General features: G+C 51.6%; 1 protein-coding gene across 2 annotated transcripts; it reads right to left on the minus strand.

The window, feature by feature from the left end:
• Nucleotides 1-825: 825 nt before the first annotated feature.
• CCM2L (CCM2 like scaffold protein) lies at nucleotides 826-17,301 on the minus strand. 2 transcript variants are annotated; one of them, XM_036093145.2, is made up of 10 exons: nucleotides 17,201-17,301; nucleotides 14,736-14,903; nucleotides 13,118-13,201; nucleotides 12,839-13,022; nucleotides 11,743-12,212; nucleotides 8,348-8,483; nucleotides 6,478-6,541; nucleotides 3,650-3,779; nucleotides 2,944-3,082; nucleotides 826-2,004 (listed from the first exon to the last, which is right to left on the minus strand). In XM_036093145.2, exons 1-10 carry the CDS (start codon nucleotides 17,228-17,230, stop codon nucleotides 1,694-1,696), a joined length of 1,716 nt encoding a protein of 571 aa, XP_035949038.2. In that variant the 5' UTR covers nucleotides 17,231-17,301; the 3' UTR covers nucleotides 826-1,693. The 2 variants fall into 2 exon arrangements, with proteins under 2 accessions (XP_035949038.2, XP_035949039.2); XM_036093146.2 differs by lacking the exon at nucleotides 826-2,004 and adding an exon at nucleotides 2,011-2,840.
• Nucleotides 17,302-17,807: the final 506 nt, after the last annotated feature.

The following is a 17,807-nucleotide window of genomic DNA, read 5'->3' on the forward strand; positions in this document are numbered from 1 at the left end:
GGTGGGGGTGGATAAATAAAACCATGGATGCTCAGCTGGGAATGCTTTGCAGCAATTTGCTGTGATAAGCTAGATATTTCCACAGCAACATGGGTTATCTTAAAAATCATATGATAGAGTGAAAAGAAAGCAACAGAATGAGATCTTTACACAACACCATTCATGTAGGGTAAATACACACACAAAGCATTGTGTATTTTATGTTCAGGGCCATATATCAACACGTAGGGTGGGTGCGCACAGTGGGAAGGGGAAGGAGTGTGGGGAATGTGTGGCTAGAAGGGGGAAATAAACCAAAGAAAACATCAGAGGGCCTTGAAGGACTAATTATGATGGGATGGCCATTTGCTACAAACTGGGTATAAATCATGGAACTCTGGACCTGAAGCCCTAATAATGTTACTTTAAAATTGGTGATAATTGTACCTACCTCACGGTCTCAACATGGAAGGCTCTGTAAAGTTTTGCAAATGAATTTTAGCAATTCTGTGTGAGTCTCTGACATTCTCTCAGGACTCATCCCTTTTAGCCTCCAAGCCTTTACTCAGGCCGTGTTGAATGTTGTCCTTACGCTGACTTCTCTACCTCTCCAACCCTGCCATCAGGTTTCTTCAACGATCACGGACTCCCATGATGGCAGCCTGTGAAGTCTTGGGGACTTTTCATTTGGGGCTTGAACCCAGAGCCAGGGTGTCATAGAGCCGTGAGGAGCAAGTCCTATTTCCTCTTCACAAACTCCCCCAAGGGTCTTCTTACAGCCCACCCCCCACCTCAGTTCCCACCCCACTGCTCCCAGGCAAGACAGACAGACCAAATCTGAAAGTGTTAGATGTGGAAGGGAACAGCTTTTATTGGGTGCCTATCATGTGCTGGACCCAGCACTAAGGTCTTGACTTTTGTTAGTACCCAGAACCACCCTGTGAAGCGGGAGGGGCCCACCTCATCAACAGATGAGGGAATGGAAATCACCAAGAGGTGAGAACACTAACCGGACAGGAGCCCTAGGTCCGTCTGGCTCCAAATCCAAGACCTGAACAAGCAACTTGTTCAGAGTCTTAGGGCCAGGACTGGGACCCCGATCACCTATTTCTGACTTAAGTGCCAGTAGAGAAAAACCTCTATTTCACACTGATGATCCAATTCCTGCCATCAGGGGAGGGGCGACCCTGCCATTTAGAGCCCTAAAAAGACCCTCGACGCTATTTAGTATGGTTAGTTTGAAGTAATATCTAAGGAGAAATAGGAGATTCCCTCAAGTTTCTTCCCCTTCTTTGAACCTCAGTTTCTCAAAGTGTAAAACAGGAGGCACAGCGGTCTGTGGGCTCTGGGAATTCTTTTCTCAGTCCGCCAGCAGGTGGAGCCCACCCGTCATCCCTCCCTTGGCCTCCAGAAAGCTGCGGGAGTCGCGGGAAAGACGAGTTGTCCTGGGGCCGCGCCTGGGGTTAGTGGGACAAAGCAGGGCGCTGCCCAACCGGGTCTGGCCGAAGGGCCTGCTGAACCCCAGGCGACTGCCCAGGACTTTAGGGTCCCGCCTCCTGCAGGACATTCTCGGTATTGCAGGGACTGGAGCCCCGAGGGTAGGGACGGACACCCCGGGGAGTGGAGGCCCGCGTCCGGTGCGAGGGGGGTCCCAGGGCCCGGGATCCCACAGGAGGGAGTGCAGGTGTGTCCCCACCGACCGCATGGGCTGCGGCTACAGGTAGTTGTCCTCAGCTGCGTCGCCCCCGCCAGGGGAGTCCCGGGCCTCCTCGTCCGTGCTTTCGTCGTCGGGGGCCAGCGCCTCGATGTCGTGCGTGATGTCGGCCAGCAGCCGGTGGAAGGCCTGCGCCTCGGGCCGCTGGGCCGCGCCGTCGTAGCTGCGCACCGCCGACGCCGACGTGGAGCTCATGCTGCGCTTGATGCGCCCGAAGCTGTCGGTGAGGATGCCGCCCTCGCGGATGCCCACCCCTTCCAGGAAGCCCTCGAAGTAGCCGATGTCCTGGTCCGGGATGAAGGGCCGCATCCCTGCGGGGCCGACAGGCAGGGGGACTCCTCGAGGGTCAGCCCTCCCCCTCCCACACTGGAACCACCTTCTGCAGAGATCTGAGTTCAAATCCCCACCCCGCCGCTGGCTGGCTGTGTGGCCTTGCACAAGTTCCTCGACTCTGCTCCAGAGAATAATGACCTAATGCTCGGCACAGAGTAAATGCTCACTACAGGTTAGCTTGTTACTGTAACAGTTACATTCCCAGTTATTCGTTGTGTGATCCTCATTAAATAGCTACTCCGAGCCTTACTTTCCTCGCCTGTGAAACGGAGATAATTGCACCAGTTCTCCCGGTGGGGATGTGAGGAGGTGCTTAGCACACACACTGAGTGTCCCAGACAAGTCAGCTTGTTTGGCTTCCATCTCTACTCATTAGCTATGCGACTTCAGTACTTTACTTTGCTTCTCTGAGCCTCAGCTTTCTCATCTGCAATATGGGGAGCCTCAGTTTCCTCATCTGCAATATGGGGGCAATAAGGTTCTACTTTCCAAAACTGGAGCATTCAATGGGATGATGCTTGACACAGGGTAACTGCAAAATGCCCGTTAGCTTATTAGTACTATCATTCCTGGTGCTATTATTAGCCTTCCTTACCAGCTGTGTGACCTTGGACAAGCTCCCTAGCCTCTGTGAGCCTCAGATGCCCCATGGGGTAAATGGGGAGAATCATCCCCTCACCCAGCTTTGCTATGAAGGTGAATGGTTGTATTAGTGCTCTTCTTAGGCCCCATGACTGCAAGCAAGTCCATCCTCTGTTCTGCACCTTTCTCCTCAAAAGCACCATGGATTTCTCGATCTTGGCTTTATTGGAGGCTGAAGAATAAGAGTGAACACTTCTAGCCTGATGCCTGATAGGGAATGTCATGGACCATGTAGGGGCCTTGGCAGACCTTGGGGAGGTTGGCAGGTGGCTCACCAAGGAGGAGGAACTTGCGCCGGTCTCCGTAGAGCTTCAGCAGGCCTGCGCAGTAGTCCTGGATGGGCAGCCCCAGCCGGTACTCCCTCAGGAGCACCGCAAACTGCTGGATCTCAGGGGGCCCCAGTTTACTCCGCAACTGTAGGGACAACATTCAAGATCAGTCCTGGGGAGCAAGCCCCACCCAACCTTTGCCTAAAAGACCCAGAGCCCTATCTGTAAGGGTATATTTGGCCAAGACCTCCCTTGAAACCCTCCCATGGCCTACTGGGGGGCATCAAGACCCTCTGGGCTGCATCTAAGCATGGGATGTGGACTCAAGCTGCCTGAGTTCACATCCTGGCCCCTTGGTCAGCTCTGTGATCTTGGGTACGTGACAACCTCCTTGACCCTTACTTTTCTTATATGTAGTGAGGATAATGGTGGCACCTCCTACTTTGGTCATTAAGAGGATTACAATAAATGCATAAAAAGTGCATAGAACAGTGCCTGATACAGAGCAAACACTCAGGTAATGCTAGCCGACACTAGCTAAGGCTTTCACAAGCTGGCCTCAGTTTACTCTCCTAACCTCATATCCCGCCCTGATCTTCAACGTCTGCTTCAGTTATGTCCAGGATTATTCATGATTCCTGAAATACTCCCTGTGCTTTCTCCAGCCTCCGGGCCTTTGCTTGTGCTGTCCACATTGCCTGCCCCAGCTCACCGTGACCATGTAATCTTGCAACTGCTCGAGGCCCAGGCCGCTGTGGTCACTGCCGCTGCAGTGGGAGCCATGGAAAGAGGGTGTGGACGTACCACTATAACACGCTTCAAATGTATCCTGGGAGCCATTGCTGCAGAGACAGGCAGAAAGGGGGGCCCTCACTCAGCTCCCTCGAGCTCCTCTCCCTGTAGCAGGTGGAGCTGGGAAGGCACAGCTACTGATGCTCTGGGCCCAAGGCCGCATCCTGGATCCCATTTTGGCCTCCAAGGCCCCACATTATCTGGCCCCGGCTGCCTCTGTTGCTTCACCGCACCCTTGCTCTGCATGCTCAGGCCACTCTGCCTTCTCTCTTCTCCTCTAATACTCCAAGTGCCTCTTCACCCCTGGGCCTTTGCACATGCTGTTCCCTCTAACTCTTATTCATCACTGGAGCTTAAATGTCACCTTCTCGACAAAGTTTTCCCTGACCCCCTCTCCCAATGACTGCGTTAGATCCTCTGTCAAATGTGGTCACAAACCCATAAGTCTAGCCATGACATGAGAGGCCTTTCCAGATCCCCCCATCAATGTCCATGGCGGCCTCTTGGCTTCTCCTCAAATGCACCAAGCTTCATCCTGCTTCAGAATCCTTGCACTGTCTGCCCCTCTGCCTGGGGCCCTCTTCCCTTTTCCTCCTCTGGGTCTCAGTTCAAGTGTCCTCAGCTCTGAGAGGCCCTCCGGACTCCCCAGATGAGGAAGGCTCCCATGGCCTCTCTCTCAGTACCCTGAGGTGCTTATTCTCTTTCGTGCTTATCATTAATGCTTATTTCTATTAAATCATGATTTCATTGTCTCCTGTGCTAGACACTGTGCTTGCGCCATAAACCATGCAGAAGCAGGGACGTTGGTTTCTTCCTTTGTTAAGTACCTGCCCTGTGCCAAGCACAGGTCTCATCCTTGTCTTGTTCCCCACTGTAACCCTAGCACACAGCACAATCTCTGGCGCATGATAGGTACTCAGGAAATCTTGCTTAATAAAAACTCAACCTGGGGCACCTGAGTGGCTCAGTCGGTTAAGCATCCGACTCTTGATTTCAGCTCAGGTCATGATCTCACGGTTGTGGGATGGAGCCCCACATTGGGCTCCAAGCTTAGCTTGGAGTCTGCTTGGGATTCCCTCTCTCTCTCACCCTCTGCCCCTCCCCCTGCTCATGCACACACACGTTCTCTCTCAAAATGAATAAATAAAATCTTTTTTAGAATAAAAGATTCTCTCTCCCTCTGCCCCTCCCCCTGCTCTCTCTCTCTCTCTCTCAAAAAAAAAAAATTTTTTTTTTACCTAAAATAAAGGTCAACCTGCCTCCTGGTTTATAAATTGTTCCAGAACCATCTTGCGTTATTACCTACAGAAAAGCAGTATAGCATAATGGTTAGGGGATGTGGACCTGGAGCTAGCCTGCTCAGGTTCAAACCTCAGGCCTACAACTTACTAGCTGCTTGACCCTGAGCAAGCTGCTTAGCTTCTCTATTCCTCAGTTTCTCCATCTGTAAAGTGGGATGACAAAAACCGATGTCACAAGAATTAGAGGAATCTCTTCATATGGCACTTAGAGTCATGGACTACAAGCAATAAATAAACAATAGCCACTGTAATGTTGCTACGTTGATTTTTTTTAAAAAATGCAGCGCTTGGGGGCACCTGGCTGGCTCAGTCGGTAGAGCATGTGACTCTTGATCTTGGGCTCATGAGTTCAAGCCCCATGTTGGGGGTAAAGTTTACTTGAAAAAAAAATGAAGTGCTTTATAGAATAGCACTAGGCACACAGCAAGCTCAAAGGTTAGTCATTATCATGATTGCCATCTCTCCCGGGGATATCATCAGGTTGTTTAAGGACTGGCCCAAGAGCACACAGTATTAAGAAGGCGAATATATTGCCACCAAAGAGGAAAAAAAAAAAGTAAGGCGTATATTACCGGCAGAGATTGCTACCTGTCAAGTCTAGACCTTAGCAGAACCAGCATGACCCACTTGTCCCAGTTTGCCTGGGACTTCCCTGGTGTTTGTACTGAAATTCCCATGTCCTGGGAACCCCCTCAGTGCTGGAGGCAGGGGTTGGTCATACTAAACAGAACCCTGGACAATGTTCCCAGGTGAGTTTGTTAGTACGGCACTCCCAGACTTGCTGGCAGCTCGTGGTGGCCACGTGACCAAGTTCTGGCCAATGCAACACAAGCAGAGGCATGAGGTGGGACTCCCAGCAAAGCTCTTTACCGAGCCCCCTGGCAGGCCACCGCGATGACTGGAGCTATGACCATCATCTTGGTCCATGAGGTGACTTTGAGGATGGGAGCAAGCGCCAAGGAGTGGGGAGAAGAGAAGCCTGGACCCCTGCTGACCATAAGGCCATAAACTCCTGGTTTATTTTATATAAGAAACAAGGTGGAAAAAAGCTATCTTGTTTAAAGCTCTATGTTTTTTTAGGGTTTTCTACTATATGGAATTAAAACTAAAGTAAACCAAAATTATTTTTTGGTATTAGCTGTGGTTTGGGCTCTGCAGGCCACTGTGTCTGGATGACGAGCAGAGAACTGTAGGCCTACATGGGCCCAGTTCTGGGTTCTGGCTCTCCCATGGGCTTGTCAGAGTCTGGGTCTGGATCCTCTGAGCTCACTGAAGCCCACAGAGATCAGTTTACCTATGCCCTCCCCCACCAGGGCCCAGGGCATCAGCACAAATCGAGGTGGGGTCATCTTCTCCCACCCTCTCTTGCCCACGGGGGGCTCAAGAATGCCCAGAAGAGTGACCCGGTTTGTGCAGGGGTGTAGGAGGGGGGCAGGGTGGTACCCACAAGGAGCTGCAGCAGCTGAAGTCGGCGTCGTAGGCGTAAGTCCCATCCGTGCGGCAGCTCTCACCTGGGGTCAGGAGACAGAGGGGCGGTTAGAGGCAGCAGACCAGGGACCAACATCCCCAGCTCCCTGAGGCCCCAGCCTCAGCCCCTCCCTGTGGTTGGGATGGTGGCTGCAGCATGGATGGCCTTGTAGCATGGAGGGCATGGAGGGCATAGGTAAACTGATCTCTGTGGGCTTCAGTGAGCTCAGAGGATCCAGACCCAGACTCTGACAAGCCCATGGGAGAGCCAGAACCCAGAACCCGTAAGGGTGTTAGCTTTTACCCTGAGTGAAATTAGGCAGCCACTGGAAGATTTTGACCATGATTCCTACCCCCACCACCAACACACAGCCAACCTTGGGCAACTCACCTCCTCTCTCCTGGCCCTCAACTTCCCCAAGGTTGGGACAATACCACCTTCCTGCCTGCCTCATGGGGGTCTTGGGAATAGCAGGTGAGGGAACAGGTGAGGTAATGTTTTGAAAACTGTGTTTGAGGCAAGGAAAAAAAAAAAGAACTTTGAGGGAAATAACCTCAAATCTTGAGAGGATAGAAGCACCATTTACAGAGAACTTGCTCTCTACCTAGCCCTGTTACCTCTCTGAATCCACTAACCTTACCCTTCTGATCTTGGCTCACTCAGTGTCACTTCCTCGCGACACCCCCTGACTTCCCAGGTGAGGCCGGTTCCTCAGTCTGTGTTCTCAGAGTACAACATGTGGCTACATTTTCCTTGTGTAACTATGTAATTACTGTGGGCCTACCTCAGCAAAGCAAGCCTTGTGAGAGCAGGGCCACGTCTGGTCCTGCTCCCCGGTACATCCTGCTGATAGCAGGTGCTTCAGTAAATATTTGTTGAATAGAATGAATTTGTTGAAATACTTGTTGACTTATCTCATTAATTTACCCATCATCCTGTGAGAGTTGATGAACCATCCCAACTTCCCAATAACCACGGTTCCCACGGATGGGAGTGCCTCCGGGAGGAAAGAGCTCTGTGGCTGGAGCTATGCAAACAGGGAGCACATTGAGGGGACTGTGGCTGAGGAAAGTCACTTAGTGGCCTGGAAAGTAGCATGGGAGGAGCTGCAGGTAGAAGCTTTAGAAATCAGACACACCTGGGTTTGAATCCCGACTCTCCCACTTACTTGCTGAGTAAGACCCTGAGCAATTTACTGACTACTCTGAGCCTTCATGTCCTCATCGGTAAAACTGGAATCATAAGGCTTCAGAGAGTTCTTTCATCTACTCAAAAAACACTTGTCGAGCATCTGTGGTGTCCCTAGTCCTGTGCTAGGCACAGGGGATACAGTGGCAAATAGGACCGACAAGGTCGCTATGGGGATTAAATAAGACTTGGCACATTGGTACTGTGCTTGGCACATAGTTGGTGCTCAATAAATGCCTCTATTAGCTCGTTCTCATTCTAGCCCTTGATTGCATTCAAGGGTGGGTCTGGAAATCTTGGTTTTGACCTAGATTCCTAGTGGAGCTAGACAGCTCAGTGAATAGACAATGCATGTGCCTGGATTTCTGCAAAGCAAGGACATCAAAAACGAAAGCGGGGAAAAAAGTTCAGCTTTGAGGGGCTCATTCTGAATCTGGCAACCAGAATATCTGTGAAGAAGCTAAGTTTGAGGTCATAATGAAAACTGACATTTTATTTTAACTACATAAGGGCAGCAGGGTTGGGGGAGGACACTGTAATTGTGGTAGAGCTCAGGACCCCTAAAGGCATTCATTGGCCCTGAGTCCTGGGGCAGCCCCCCTCCCTGGCCTTTGGGATGTTTCACAGCGGGGGGCGGGGGGCAGCCAGTTCCAGTACTCACTGCGACTGCAGAGCCACGGCTGCTCGGGCGTGGACGTGTAGTGGTAGCCAGCCCGGTCCACGCACTCAATGCTCTGGTCCCCGTAGATGATCTGGAAGACCTGACAGATGAGGGCACAGGACTCCTCGGCAGCATCCTGGCCCAGGGATGAGGACAGAGCGCTCAGGCCTCTCCAGTGCTCAGGACACCCCTGCCCCCTTAAACAGTGTGAGGAGGCTCGGAGGGCCACACACACACCTATGGGCACCTTTAAATCAACTTGGAGCACATTCCCCATCAAAATTGTATGGCCATCCTCTGGATCTTGAACTCTGTAATAGAGTCCAGCAGCAACTCTGTCTTCTGCTCTGAAAAATGCATCCCAGATTTCTAGGGGATTCATAGGACCTTCTAAAGTTTATCTAAAATAAGCCCTAGGGGCACCTGGGCGGCTCAGTTGGTTAAGCATCCAACTCTTGATCTCAGCTCAGGTCTCTATCTCACAGTCATGAGTTCAAGCCCCATGTTGGGCTCCACGCTGGGTGTGGAGCCTACTTAAAAAAATAAATAAATAATAAAATAAAATAAGATAAAATAAGCCCTAGTTTAGTTAAATTCCGGTAGGAAGTTGAGGCTCAGAGAGGTGAAATGATTAGCCAGGACTAGAACCCAGGACTCCTGATACCTACTAGGAGGAGGAAGAATTACATGTATGAAAATTTTAGGCTCAACATAGTTACTACTACTGGATGCCATATTTAGATCTGAGCTTTCTGGCACCCAGGGCAATAATGGAAGTAGGATGAATACATAAACTTCAGTCTCTGATAGGAGGCAGGAATTTCAATTCTTGGGTGAAAGTTTCTTGAGACTGCAAATTTGAAGAGGAATTTGCCTTTCTAATTTACCTCTTTATGTCTTTTTTTTTTTAAGATTTTATTTATTCATTTGAGACACAGAGATACAGAGATACAGAGAGAGAGAGAGAGAAAGCATGAGCAGGGAGAGAGGCAGAGGGAGAGGGAGAAGCAGGCTCCTCGTTGAGCCAGGAGCCCGATGTGGGGCTCGATCCCAGGACCCTGGGGTCATGACCTGAGCCGAAGGCAGACACTTAACGACTGAGCCACCCAGGCGCCCCTACCTCTTTATGTCTCTAAGCAAGAGATCCAGAAAGACAATCACTGATGAGACCATCTTCATGGTACCATTTCCTATTTTGTGCCTCTAAAAAGCCTAGGGTATGAATTAAAATGTAACCCAGGAGGGGCAGGATTGATCCTTACAATAACCCTACAAAACAGACAGGGGAGAAAGTATCCTTCTTTTATAGTTAAAAGCACTGAGCCTTAGAGTGGCTAGGTGACTCTTCCAGCTCACACAGCAAGTTCTTAGCATTAATTACTATTGGCATTCAGGTTTTTTGATTCTAACTCCTGTGCCCTCCTTGGGACCACAAGCCCTTGGATAGGAGGCCAGAGAATCAGATACTCCTGAAAAACAACTCTTCATAGGATAGGACTAATTCTCATTTAGCCCTATTTTACGCACTGGGCCAGACTCTGAGGTCTCAGGGGTGAATTAGATGAGGTCTGTACCCTCAAGCCCTCACAGTCCAGTGAGATAGACAGGGAGCACTGTTCCCTCTGCTTGGAATTCATTTTCCTACCAATTTGCCTTGCTGACTCCTTCCTCCCCTCCACATTTCAGTTTAAAAGGCACAAACTCACTTTCTCTATGGAAAATGGATCTCCTCCCTCATTATCACTGCAATCTGTTTGTTTTCTTCTTGGTCCCCATCACAAGGTATAGGAATATAATACGCACCACTTCATCCATTCATTCAATATTTATCACGTGCCAGGCACTGTTTTAGGTGTCAGAGATACCATAGTGAACCATCCAGAATGCACAGGTCTCTTGCACTCTACAAGGAGACCCAGTCTGGCTGGAATGAAGTGCAGAAAGGGGGACCTAGAAAGAGATGAGGCCAGGGAGGAAATGGGCTTCAGCCACCACGATAAGGTGGGAGGCCTTATAAGCAGTTGTAAGGTCATTAGCTCTTACTCTGAGTGAAATGGGGAGCCACGGCAAGATTTTGAGCGGTGATATGATGAGACTTATGTGTTAACGGGACTGCTCTGACTGTGGGGGGATCAGGTTATAAGCAAGAGCCGAATCTGTGATCTAAATGCATGATCTGGATGATAGAAGATGGGGCGTGGACCTGGGTCGGGACAGTGGAGGGTGGGGAGAAGTACATAGGCTTGGGATAGACTTTAAAAATAAGGCAAACAGGATTTGTTGACGGAATGGATATGTGTTGTGTGAGAGCAAGATGAGTCACAGATCACCGCCAGGTTTTGATCTGAACCAGGGAAGGACAGAGCTGCCATTAATCAACACAGGGAGACCAAGGGAGGAGCAGGTTTGGGGGAGAAGACTGGGCGCTTAGCTTTGGATGTGTTAAGTTTGAGATGGTCATTAGCCCACCATATGGAGAGGCCGATTGGAGAAACATGCCTGGAGATTTGCTGAGAGATAAAATTTGGAGTTCTCAGTGTTTTAAATGCCATGAGACTGTTTTGTTCACTAGGGTACTTCGGGGTGGGGGGAGGGGTTGGGGGCCCTGGGCCAGAGGAAAAGTTTAGACAATTCAGGACTTGATGGTGTCTGCTAGATTGAGCTCCCGAAGGGAGGGCACCAAATATGTCTTTGCTCATCTCTGCATCCATAGCACTTAGCCCAATGCCTAGGACAAAGCTGGTGCTCAATAAAGATGGTCAAATGAATAAAAGCAAGGGTGAATATGGAGAATGGGGGCGAGGGCAGGAAAGGCAAGAATGGAAGGCTTCTGCCTTGGATGACTGCCATAGTTAACAAGAGTACAGGCTTGAACTTCCCTGGTCTCTGTTGAAACCACCACCTGGTTCCTGTGTGACCTTCCACAAGTTACTTAGCCTCTGGGTCTCACTTTCCTCCTCTCTAGAATGAGGAGGCTTGTAATGTTTGCCTCTAGGGGTTAGTGAGAGAATGAAATGTGTTAATGCTGGTTCCTTGCCTGGCATGTGTTGGCATTCCATTCGTGCTGGTAATGAGTGTCCTCATGATTGTTACCGTGGTAGTGCGGACATTGACAACGCGGGAGAAAGCAGGGCTGGAGGAGGGGTTCGATCCAGTCTGTTTGGGCTGTTTGGAGTTTCCATCCCATTGGGGCAAGGGGGAGGTGTGCAGGCTGGGGATTAGAAGCCCTTTGGCGTCGTGGATACACAGGTAGTACCCGAAGTCCTAGGTAGGGCCTCAGGAGGGAGAAGGAAAGACCCCAGGAACGGAGCGGGGTGGGGTGGAGAGCGACGCCTTCCAACCCCGGACGCGGCCGGGAGGCAGGGCGCAGGGGCTCCGGGTGCCCTCGGGCTCACCCTGTTGGCCACAGCCAGGATGACAAGGTTGCAGTAGGCGTCGGGGCTGGGGTCCTGCGGGTCGAGCGGGTTGGAGCCCGGGTGGCGCCGCTCCCAGCTGCCGCCGCCGCCGCCGCCCGCCTGCCTCCGCTCCCAGCTGCCGCCCGGCTTGCCCGCGCCGCCGCCGCCGCCGCCGCCGGCGTGCCTCCGCTCCCAGCTGCCGCTGAACGTCTGCCGCCGCTCCCAGCTGCCCGACGCCCGCGCCCCGGCGCGCTGGCGCTCCAGGCTGCCGCCGCCGCTGCCCCCGGCCCGGGCCTCTGCGCCCGCGCCCCCGCCCCACGCCATCCGCCAGTCCAGGCTGCAGATGGTGTGGCGCCGCTCCGTGGTGCCCCCCCGCCGCTTCTCGGGCGCCGCGCCCGGCTGGCCCGGGTCGCGCCCTGCGCCGCCGGGGCTGGCGTCTACGCCGGCTGGCACCGGGTCCACGCCCAGACCTAGGAGAGGCGGGACGGCGGTCAGGAGATCCGGGCTAAGAGCCCCCTCCCGAGACCAGCTGCGGACCAGCGGCGCCTGGCCCCACGTCTGCCTTCAAAGTCTCGAGGCCAGATCCGCCCCCCGCGTTGTCCTTACTTTTGGGGCCCCCCCCCCGGCCTCGGCTCCACCCTAGTCTTGCTTGCGGTCTGACCTGTCCCACCATCACTCCAGCCAGGAGCTCCGCCTCCTCGGCATATGGTCACGCCCCTAGCTCAGACTCCGCCCCTCGCCCGAGCTCTTGGCGCGCCTCTGTCTTGCTCAGCTTCACCACGCGCTTTAACTTCAAGTCCCAGAATTTGGGCTCCTCCAGCCTTCCCAGCCCCGCTACCTGGCCTCAGGCTGGTGGCTCAAGCCGTCCACCCTTCAAACTCAACCTCAACCTGGGCCCGCGTCTTCTTGCGTATGGCCATGGCCTACTCTTAGTCTCGGGGTAGTGTGGTTGGCCTTTTCCATCACACACCATCCACCCTCAGCAACCCACCCCCTCCCCACCCCAGGTCACTCCTTTCCCAAAACTAGACGCTGGGCCCTTTCTCTCCGCGTTCACCTCCCGGCCCTGCCCCCGGCCCCGCCCCGCCCGCTGTACCGGTCTTAAGCACCAGCAGGTGCAGCGCGTCGTCCTGCAGGTAGGAGGCGGCGGCGATCTCATGCGTGGGGATACGCAGGATTAGCTCCTCGTTGTCGCGCCAGGTGAGCAGCAGGCAGCGGGCCGACAGGCTCAGGATACTGTCCTGCTCCGCTGTGGTCTTCAGCGGCAGCTCCTTCAACTGCTGCAGGGGGTTCGGATCTCTTGGGTCCCCGAGGGGCTTGGGTGGGAGAGGAAGAAGAGGACAAGACCCAGCCCTAACCCTCCCCAGGGCCTCACCCTGGCCGTGTCCAGCAGCTGCAGGAGCTCGTCGCGGCTGGAGGGGTTCAGTGAGGAGGTAACCCAGGTGAGGTGGCCCAGGAACTGGACAGGAAATGGGAGGTAGGGGTGGGAGAAGGGCACAGAGAGGTCACCTTGAAGCCTTGGATAACCCAGAACTCCTCACTGACCCAGTGAATATAGACTGAAGTAGAAATATCTGAATTGATCATAACCTGATGATAGCTATTAAGGTGGTCACAGAAGCCAGACCCCAAAAAATGATGCCCCAAATCAATATAATAATTCTTCATTCATTCTTAGTTGAAACTTAATGTTATCCCGAACTTTAATGTTATTCAATGTAAGAAATTAACTTTATTTTTAGTTTTGTTCTTCTAGGTGAATTCCACCAATCAAACCTTTTTCTTCTTTTATTCTCTATGAAATTTCAGTCCCCAATATTTAAGTGGATTTATTAGTTAGCTTTACCCTCCATATATGGTAAAATACAAGACGCCAGCTAAATTTGAATTTCACATAAACAGTGAATACTTCAAAAAAAATTTTTTAAAGTATTTTTAGTCCCATGCAGTATTTAGGACATATTAATACTAAACAAGTACTCGTTGCTTTTCTGAAATTCACACTTAACTGGGCAGCCTGTTTTTGCCAAATCTAACACTCCTACCCCCATATCAATCTTCCTTGGGTAATGAGGATTCTCCATTGCTTCTTCATGGTGCTCATGAAACAGTAGTAAAACCCTTGAGGGACCTTAGTCCCCTCTGGCTTGCTGACCTGGGTTCCTATAACAAGTTCATCCACTATCTGAGTAGCAACAACATTACTGCGGTAAAACCTCACAGGAAGGTATGGCTTTTCCCATCTGCTCTCTCCTGTGAGTAGGTTTTGAGCCCTGTGTTGAAATGGAAACACTGAGGCTGAGTGGGTGGAGGTCATTTGCTGAGGGTCCACAGCATAAGGCAGGAGCTAGGCTGTCATGAACCCAGGTCTCTTTCCTCTGAGCCTCCCCTGTGTGAGACCGGGCTGGTCAGGGCTTGGTGTGAGAGAGGTACAGTCTCTCCTGATGGGATCCAGAACACACTACCCCCAAATATGGCGTTGGCATATTGAATATCTTAAGCTTGAAGGAGTTGAAGAAAATGGTAGAAGCAGGAAGGTTACTCTGACCTTCCCCCACCCTTCTTACCCGAAAGCAGGAGAAAAATCTCCCACCTGAAAAGTACCCTCCCTGTACCTGGAGGGAGACCTCCTTCTCACCAGACACAGGGAATTTAGGGCCAAGAAGGCTGTAAAAACAAACCTTGTTATTTCTTCACCTTTTACTCCCCTAGCCCAAACCCTTCTCCCTTGTCAGCTCTTCATAAATTTAGTGTCAAAAAGATATAAAAGCTTCCTGCTCTGGTCACTTCTTTGGGTCTTCATTCCCTTGCGAAAGCTCTCATAGACATGTAACCATTTAATAAAATGTGCACACTTTTCTCCTGTTCATCTGTGTTTGTTGGCCTCATTATCAGACCCAGCCAGAGACCCTAAGACAGTTAAGGAAAACCTTACCCCTCCTTTACTCCTCACCCCAAGATTCTGCCCACCCTTCTCCTCACCCTACACATACCTTGACCTCTTTCTCCAGATAGTCACACAGCAGAATCTGAGGGTCGATGAGGTAGTCAGGGGGGTAAAGGGGCATCGAGTGCAGGGGCCGGCGACTCACACTGGTCCGAAAGGCAGCCCGGCGCCCAGCCTTGGGGAACACCAGCCTCCGGATGGGGGATACAAAGCCCTGGGAGGGGGGGAGGCAGGGAGATGTTGGGGGGAACAACAGTAACAACAGCAACTGGCTTTATTGAGCACTTCCACATTCGGCATTTTACTTACTTACCTAGTACCTAATTTAATTCTCATAGACTCTGCAGAAGGGGTACCTCTGTGATCCCCATTTTACAGATGGAGAAACTAAGCCTCAGAGAGATTCCCTCTCTCACTGTGTCTCTCTCTGTCAAATAATTAAAATCTTTAAAAATAAAATAAACACCCAGGTGAGGGCAGAGGGCGTGCTAAGGCCCAGGCCCAGGCCCAGACTGAAGGAGTGGGTCTAGACTGGGGCAAGTAAGAAAAATATTAAGAGTCGATGTGGCTGAGTGGTGAGTGCACAGGTATTTGTCATGCTATTCTCTGTGCTTTCCCCCAAATTAGAAATGGCCAGTAAGTACGTTTAAGGAGAATCCAACAGACACCTGCACAAAAGATGGCCTACAGCAAGATTCAAGAAGCCAGTTCTAGACTCCAATGCAGCCCAACAGAATCTAAATCTCACAGGAAAGTGTGAGCACCATTTTAGAGCAGTTCTCAGCGAGTGTGGTTCCTGGGTCAGCAGCGGCAGCACTGAGGAACTTAAGAGAAATGCATATTCTCCCATTCCATCCTAGATCTACTGGATCAGAGCTTGGGGGTGAGACCCAATGATCTATGTTTTAACAAGCACTCCAGGTGATTCTGATACAGGCCCAGCTCATATTTTAAAACCAGTATCTTGGAGCCTAGATGAAGTATCTGGAAGCTCTGAGAAATGAGAACAAATGATCTGGGAAAGGGTATTCCAGGCAGATGTTCCAGGCACATATTTTGCACGTGCAAACCCCTGGGGCTGGCTGAGCATGAGCCTGGGGAAGATGCACGTGGTCTATTGCAGCTGAATGATGAGATGAATGAGCCATAGAGGGCCTGAATGCCAGCTATGGAGCTGGGACTTGATTCTGTGTATGTGAATGTGTGTGTGTGTGTGTGTGTGTGTGTGTGTGTGTGTGTGTGTGTGTTTGTGTATGGAGTGAAGAGCTAAATGTTTTGTTTGTGGCCTTTAATGATCCAGCCCTGCCCACCTCTCCAGCCTCATTTTACGCACCCCCGCACCCCCCCACCCCGCCCCTCGCTCCTGCCCTCCAGCTACAGGGCCATCTTTCCAGTCCTCCCTACTTGCTCTGTTCCTTCCCACTGCAGAGCTTTTGCACATGCTGTTCCTCTGCCTGAAATGCTCTTCCCTACTCCCTTTTCGTCCACCCATCAGATCTCAGCTCAAACTGACCAGTCTAGGGTTGGGTCCCCTAATATTCTATATCCCAGCACTGTGTATGGAGTCTCTTATGCAATTTTATATTCATTGCTTTTTTAAAAAAGAGTTAAGAGTTGCTTTCCCCACTAGAATGTGAGCTCGAGGGAGCAGAGACCTTGTCTGACTTTGCTCACCACTATATCATCACCAGTACCAGGCACCATGCTTGGCACATAATAAGGGTTCAGTAAATATCTAGAGAGGGGATAAACCCAGAGAGAAGCAGCACTATGTCTTGACTCCCTTCTGAGCCCTCATGATTCACATGGGAGCCCTTTAGACCAGCCTGACCTCAGTTTCTTGGAGGAAGAGAGCTGGGTGGCGGTGGGAGTTGGAATCTGAGGGACCCCCTGAATAGCAAAGACAACCAGGTGAGGTGCCCAAGGAACCAGACTAGAAAACTGACGTTAAGGAGGGGTGAGGATCTATGGGGTGAGGGGGATGACCCTCAGGCTGAGGCCTTCGGAGAAGAGCTGTTCTGGCATAAAGATGGGGAGGGGGCAGGCTAGGCTGGAACCCAGCAGGGGAGCAGGTAGGTGTCTCAACCTGGATAGGCAGCCTTATAGCACAGAATTGCCCTGGCTGAGCTCCTTCTGCCTGGGGAGGTAAGGAGCAGAGGAATGTGTCTTTTCCGTGTTTGTCTCTCGGTGTGAGGAGCCCCCAGGAAAGCCATGGAAGCAGGTTGGGAGTATCTCCCAAAACAATCTGGGTGGCTGGGTTTCCCCAGAAGGTGCCTGTTTTTCTGTCTATTCATTCCAGGGATGGCAGACGCCGCTTGTGAGTGGGGAGACAGATTAGGGAGCTTGAGTCCAAATGTCTGACTGCCCAAGGGTGGGAAGGACAGTCTTTTCTGATGAGAAGAAAGACTCTACGCATGCCACTCACTGCCCCTCACCCCCACCCCAGGCCTCCCACTTTACCAGCTCCATGGACATTTCTTTCCCCTGCATCCCTCCCAACTTCCCACCTACCTTTTTCCCTTTCTTGACTTCATATTCCATGGTGAAGCGTCTCCTCTACTCTTGCCACCCTCCTGACCATCTCCTCCACCCTCTCCCCACCACGCAGTTCCTTTGTTCTTTTTCCTGCCTGGTCGGAAACTCCACCAGCCCCGGAGTTCCTGCCCCTCCCGTCTGATAGTGAGCAGAGGTGGGGGGCCGGAGGCGAGTGGAGGATGCAGGCTTGGGCCCCTCCAGCTGAAGAGTGGAAGGAAGCCCAGCCAGAACAACCTACCCGGGGAGAAGGCCTCAAGCCTCCCTCCAGAAGGCTTGCTGTTGAGGGGGCTTGGGAACTGAGTAAGGCTGGGGAAGGGCCCCCCAGTTTGGAGTCTGAGAACCCTGAATTCCAACTGTACTTCTGCCACTGACCTTGTTGTGTGACCTTGGCAAGACAAGTCATTCCCTCTTGTGCAGCCTCGGTTGCCCCCTCCTCTCTATGAAGTAGGAATAAACATCGCCTCCCTCTCTGGCTGCTGTGGTGAGAAATAAATACAAGAGTGGATAGGAAAATGCTTCCTAAACTATAGAATATTGTGTCCAAGCAAGTTATGATTTTAAAAATTAATCATTAGCATTAAGG

This window comes from Halichoerus grypus, chromosome 10, assembly GCF_964656455.1.
Source record: "Halichoerus grypus chromosome 10, mHalGry1.hap1.1, whole genome shotgun sequence".
In the NCBI taxonomy this organism is placed as follows: domain Eukaryota; kingdom Metazoa; phylum Chordata; class Mammalia; order Carnivora; family Phocidae; genus Halichoerus; species Halichoerus grypus.